The sequence below is a fragment of the Clupea harengus genome, chromosome 8, assembly GCF_900700415.2.
Source record: "Clupea harengus chromosome 8, Ch_v2.0.2, whole genome shotgun sequence".
In the NCBI taxonomy this organism is placed as follows: Eukaryota; Metazoa; Chordata; class Actinopteri; order Clupeiformes; family Clupeidae; genus Clupea; species Clupea harengus.
In genome coordinates, this window is record NC_045159.1 from 16,373,834 (window position 1) to 16,379,833 (window position 6,000).

A 6,000-nucleotide genomic window follows, 5' to 3' on the forward strand; every position below is an offset into this window, starting at 1 on the left:
TGTGTGGGGCCTCCAGGAGGAGGTGTGAGGAGGTGTGTGGGGGTGTGTGGGGCTGTGCCTCCAGGAGTAGGTGTGTGGGGCTGTGCCTCTAGGAGGAGGTGTGTGGGGCTGTGCCTCCAGGAGGAGATGTGAGGAGGTGTGCCTCTAGGAGGAGGTGTGTGGGGCTGTGCCTCCAGGAGGAGGTGTGTGGGGCTGTGCCTCCAGGAGTAGGTGTGTGGGGCCTCCAGGAGGAGGTGTGAGGAGGTGTGTGGGGGTGTGCCTCCAGGAGGAGGTGTGTGGGGCTGCACCTGTCTGAGCACAGACTTCATCTCTGTGGACCACGCTGCGGGGTAGCTGGGGTGGACCTTGTGGAAGGTCTGCATGATCTCATTGGCCGGCGTACTGGAGCGCATCACGTAGGGTCTCTGAGGAAGGAAACACATTCAGCACCATGGAAGTTCTGTTCACACGGCCCTGTGCTTAATCTATTCCAGTTTAATAACACACTTTATCACTTACATTTCTGATTAAAATCTGTTTCTTTCTCTTTAAACCCAATTACATATTCTCATTAATCTAAATTAAAATGAAATAATAGGGGGAAATATCCATCTACAATGCCTTCCTAGCCAAATTCAAGTGGTTTCTGACCATGAATCTAAAACCAATTAGAACTATGGCCGTGTCTGCACACTGGTGGAAAGTATCAAACTATGGTTCCGTGGTTCTAGGCTACGGTTCTGTGCTCCTCAGCTAGAGACTGGCAGTGGTGGTGACAGGGGAGTGTGTGTGATGGATGAGGTCCTGTCCCAGGCCAGCAGAGAGGGGTGCTGGGGGCAGAGAGGGGTGCTGGGGGCAGAGATGCAGCACCACAGGGGCCTGGGGGTGGGTGGGGGGCGGGGGGGATACCCTCCCGAAATAACTCAGGACCACTCGGAGGAAAACACCCAAACGCTCACACCTCTTGGGTTCCCTCACGGCCCACAGGATGTGAGGTAAAGTGTGGAGTCAGTGGGCGTCCAGAAATAATGTCATAAAATATGAACTCATGCTTTACTCATGGCTGAGTTTAACATCTGTGGCACAGTGAAGAACAAGCAGAGCAGCAACACTGCGGTGGAACTACACCATGTTTGGGAGCTGCAGATGGCAGAGTATAGTGGGAGAGGCTCACAGCGACGGAGAGGCAGGTTGCCCATATCTTTCGAAGCTTCATGCTTGGCTATAAGAGCCGTGCCAAAATTGTTATTTCAGCAAACAGGAGAGTCCAAAATGAGCCATTTTTTATCTCTTGGGAAACTCCTTCTGACTGCGAGGCCAGCTTACTCCCAACATGATGTCATTCCTGTGTGTGTGTGTGTGTGCGTATGTGTGTGTGTGTGTGTGTGTGCGTGTTTGTCTGAGTGTGTGTGTGTGTGTGTGTGTGTGCGTGCGCATGTCTATCTGTGTGTGTGTGTCTGAGTGTGTGTGTGTGTGTGTGTGTGTGTGTGTGCGTGTGTCTGTCTGAGTGTGTGTGTGTGTGTGTGTGTGTGTGTGCGTGCGCATGTCTATCTGTGTGAGTGTGTCTGAGTGTGTGTGTGTGTTTATGTGTGTGTGTGTGTGTGTGTGTGTGTGTGTGTGTGTGTGTGTGTGTGTGTGTGCGTGTGTCTCTACCTGTCCTCTGAGAAGCTCATAGGCTGTGATGCCCAGCGACCACCAGTCCACTGAGAAGGAGTATCCTGGATGAGTCCCCTCGACAGGCTGAAAGAGCTCAGGGGCTACACACACACACACACACACACACACACACACACACACACACACACACACACACACACACACACACACGCACACACACACAACACCAGACAGGAAGAACCCCCCCGGAGGACCGTTACATACACCAAATCACACTGACTGATTGGGAAATATCCAAAGGGCTACAGAGACTCTACAGTGAGTGATAAGTGTGTGTGTGTGTGTGAGATCAGAGAAAAATCTTAAAAACTTAAGACAATGAAAAAGAAAGAAATATGTAAAAGGAGACATCTAGATATGTGCAAAGAAAACAAAATACAATACAATAAAATAAAATAAGATTTCCTCTTACAAAAGATTGCTCTTTTCAAAGATTGTTTACACCTACTCCGATGTCATTATGAGGCACACAAAGCAGAGCGGGAAACACTGAAACCCTCAGATCGCTACGGTAACCACATCTCAGGGACCCCTTCTGTCTCACAACAGTGACTCATTTCAATACCCATTCCTTCGTTTGTTAAAAGACAGAAACAAAGCCAGAAACAAAAGAATTGTCATTGTTCCCCTGTCCCCCCCCCCCCCCCCAGCTCTCTCCGCCTGTCACTGTCACTTAGGCGGCCCATCAGTCTGAGCTGCTAATCACATTGGGCCGCGCACATATGTTTCCGGGGTCAATTTACAAGTCATCTCAGCCCGTCCCTAATTCGATTACGCAACATCCCGTCCCCTCCCAGCCGAAGAAACATCAATCTACCTCAAACACAAGACAACAATATGGAGGAGTGATCTGCCCTCGCGAATAACAACAACAGACGCTGGATTCTTTCATGACAATTTTTGAATGCGATATGAGCAAAGAAATGTTTTTGAATAAATGTTTACCCATGTATGGCTTTGTTCCGGCAATGGAGCAGGCTTTTAGGTCTTCCTTCACCACCGCGGCTATATTAAAGTCTGTCAGATGGACATGACCTGCAAGGAGAGGAAAAAAGGATTTACAAACAAATCAGCATTCAGTATGACATCTAAGCACACTTGTACAGTACGTTTAATTTAATTCAATTCAATTCAATTTCATTTATATAGCGACAAAACAAAAACAATGTCTCAAGGCGCTTTAATGCGTTTAATGTGCTTTGAACAGTATCTCAGTCTAATATGAGGGCGTACGGTTACTGCAGCAGTCTCCCAGTGGAGAATACAAGTCAAGTCGAGCAAAGATGGTGTCCAAATGGAAGCATGTGGCTTTGGTGTTGTAAAGTGTTCTCTGGTGTTGTAAAGTGTTCTCTGGTGTTGTAAAGTGTTGTTATGCCATGAGCAGTGAAGCCCCACTGGCCTTCCTGTATTGAGAGTCACGCAGGTTTGAGTTTCTTCGAGAAGCCGTGGGGCAGCGGTGGGAATAGACCTGCTGAGAATGCGGCCAAAGTCACAGAATCACCTTGCTGCTCCACGGCTGATTGCCTGCAGTCACGTACTCAAGAACCAGCTTTATTAGTGGACCACTGGGGGGGTGGGGGGGGTCGGCTGAAGAGGGAGAGAAATAGTGAGAGAGATACAGAAAGGGGGGAGAGGGGATGGGGGAGAGAGAGAGAGAAAAGAGAGAGAAACAGGGAGAGAGCTTGAGAAAAATTGAGATTGCCAGAGAAAAGTGAGAGAGAGGGAGTCAGGGAGGAGAGAGAGAGAGAGACGGGGGTGGGGGTGGGACAGAGAGAGAAAAAGAGAAAGAAATAGGAACAGTTAGGGAGAGAGCTTGAGAAAAATTGAGATTGGCAGAGAGGAGAGAGAGAGAGTCAGAGAAGAGAGAGGAAGCGAGATAGAGAGAGAGAACTAGGAAAAGATAGGGAGACAGCTTTAGAAAAATATGGAGACAGACAGAGAGAGCGATGGGAGAGAGAGGAAGAGAGAGGGAGAGAGAGGAAGAGAGAGGGTAATGGTGGAAAGAGAGCGAGATTAGAGTTTAGCAGGGAGAGGGGAGGAGAGGGGAGGAGAGGGAAGGAGAGAGGAGAGAGGGAGGCAGCAGGCGTGGCAGTAGCTGCAGGAGCAGTAGTGATGTTACCTGGCCGCTGTGGTGAATGGGAAACACTCTGGGCAGACAAGGGAGGCTGGCCTTTTATTTACACCTAGAGTCTGAGCAGCGCAGATAAGAGAGAAATCACAACAGACGCATTGTCCACACGCATGGTGGACAAACCAACGAACAAACGAACAAACGAACGGACAGACGGACGGTTGAGATCTCCCCCGCCCTCGTTTGTCCTCTGACTCAGTATCTATCTCTCTCCTCTCCTCCTCTCCTGGTGTCAGTGTGATATTCCCTCTGTTTTTTATTTATTTCTTCTCTTTGTCTATATGCCCCCTCTTGCATGTGTTGTTATCTCCCTCGCTCTCACTCCCCCTCTCTTTTCTCCCCCGCTCCCTCTCCCTCCCTCTCTCTCTCTCTCCCCCTCTCTCTCCCTCTCCCTCTTTCCCTCTCTCTCTCTCCCTCCCTCCCTCTCTCTCCCTCCCTCTCTCTCTCCCTCCCTCCCTCTCTCTCTCTCTCCCCCTCTCCATCTTGGCAGGACAGGCTCAGGTTGGAGGCAGCTGTCCGTGTCCAGGTTATCGTCCTGCGCTTTGGGGTGTGCTGCAAGGCTGCCTGAGGTCCTGTGCTACTGAGAGAGGCTCATGTACCTTTCTCCATCCCCCTCTCTCTCTCTCTTTTCTGCTCTCTCTCTCTTTTCTGCTCTTTCTCTATCCCCCCTCTCTCTTTTCTGCTCTTTCTCTATCCCCCTCTCTCTCTTTCTTTTCTGCTCTCTCACTCTTTTCTGCTCTTTCTCTATCCCCCTCTCTCTCTCTTTTCTTCTCTCTCTCTTGCCATTCCAGGGGGGGGGCACACTCACTTAAGTCCGCAGAGCGGTAAATACTCCCACTAAATGAGTCAGCATTTTCAAGGGTCCTCTACACGCTTCAAGGGGTTAATGTGTGTTGGTGTGCGTATGTATGCCTTAAAGTATATATGTGTGTGTGTGTGTGTGTGTGTGTGTGCATGTGTGTGTGTGTATGTGTGTGTGTGTGTGTGTGTGTGTGTGCACAGGCATGTATGGTGGCGTGTGGGACCTATCAATTTCATATCATCACAACGTTTCTCACTTTCGCTCTTCTTGAACCCTACGAAACATCAGTCAGGGGGACATATTCATATTTTATGGTAACGACAGCTCTTTAACTTCACTGAGGCATTTGACAGCAGGGCCCTGGCTGACGCAGAGGTCGGCACCGCACAGTGGACAGGCTGTCCGAGCCCCGGCGCTCGTGCCTCACGCAGGCTAAGCACACTAATAGAGGCAGGTTACTCTCCTACGCATAGAGACAAAGTGCTGGCGATCCACTCTCCAATTCTGTAGCTACAGAGAATCCAGGAAGGAAAAGTAGTTGCTGGGTGAGAATTGACGATGCACTAAAGGTAAAAACACATCTTCCCCACCATACCATATCTACCCTATCTTACCATAGCACGGTATTTCAAACCAGTACATCACACACATTTATATATATATTCCAAATGCACTGGCTTACAAGGGAGACATCTTGTCTCTGCAAAGGATCCGTGGGTAATCGCGACCTGTACAGGCCAGTTGGCGTTAAGCCCAATTCTACTGAATATTTCTCCCTTAAAATGGGGTGACTTCCTTGCAGCTCTGGCCTTGGGGTTTGTGGATTAGGAAGTTTAGTCCTCAGTTTCTTTGAGACAAACCGCTCATTATTGATGCCACATCGATATAGAAATCAGATTAAAAAAATGCGCTGAATGATCCCAAGCAGCACTGCAACCACTCGAGCCTGCAGGCCTGTTCATTAGCATCAGTCCCTCATAGTGGCCTGGAGCTTTGGGGAGTCCCCACACACTCCCTTAGAACCAGTGGAAATGGACGACAACGAGTACACATGTCCCATGATGGGGGGGGGGGGGTTCTCTCAAAAACAACCAGCTACTTAAGTGGCGCTCGTTCCTGAGCACATTAGATCATACTGCGGAATAAGAGCACTGAGTCTGATGAACATGATGGATATGCAGGTCCCACTAGTCTGGGTTAGAGTAAGGTTGTAAGGTTCAGAAAAAAACAGAGAGACACGGAGAGAGAGATAGAGAGAGAAGGGGGGAGAGAGAGAGAAATAGAGAGAGAGAGAGAGAAGGAGAGAAAGAGAGAAAGGGAGAGAGAGAGAAAGAGAACCTATTCCGTTGCCTTTGGGGTATGCTGCTGAGGAATATCTTAAACTTTTTTGCTCCTCAAGATAAACTTGACT

General features: G+C 49.2%; 1 protein-coding gene across 1 annotated transcript in view; it reads right to left on the reverse strand.

The window, feature by feature from the left end:
• Positions 1–6,000, reverse strand: part of stk32a (serine/threonine kinase 32A) — a 44,875-nt gene that overhangs the window by 12,296 nt on the left and 26,579 nt on the right. The window contains exons 7-9 of the mRNA XM_012827608.3: positions 2,602–2,691; positions 1,633–1,736; positions 288–404 (exon numbers count right to left, since the gene is read on the reverse strand). Coding sequence (XP_012683062.1) covers positions 288–404; positions 1,633–1,736; positions 2,602–2,691 — 311 coding nt within the window. The remainder of the gene's footprint in view (positions 1–287; positions 405–1,632; positions 1,737–2,601; positions 2,692–6,000) is intronic.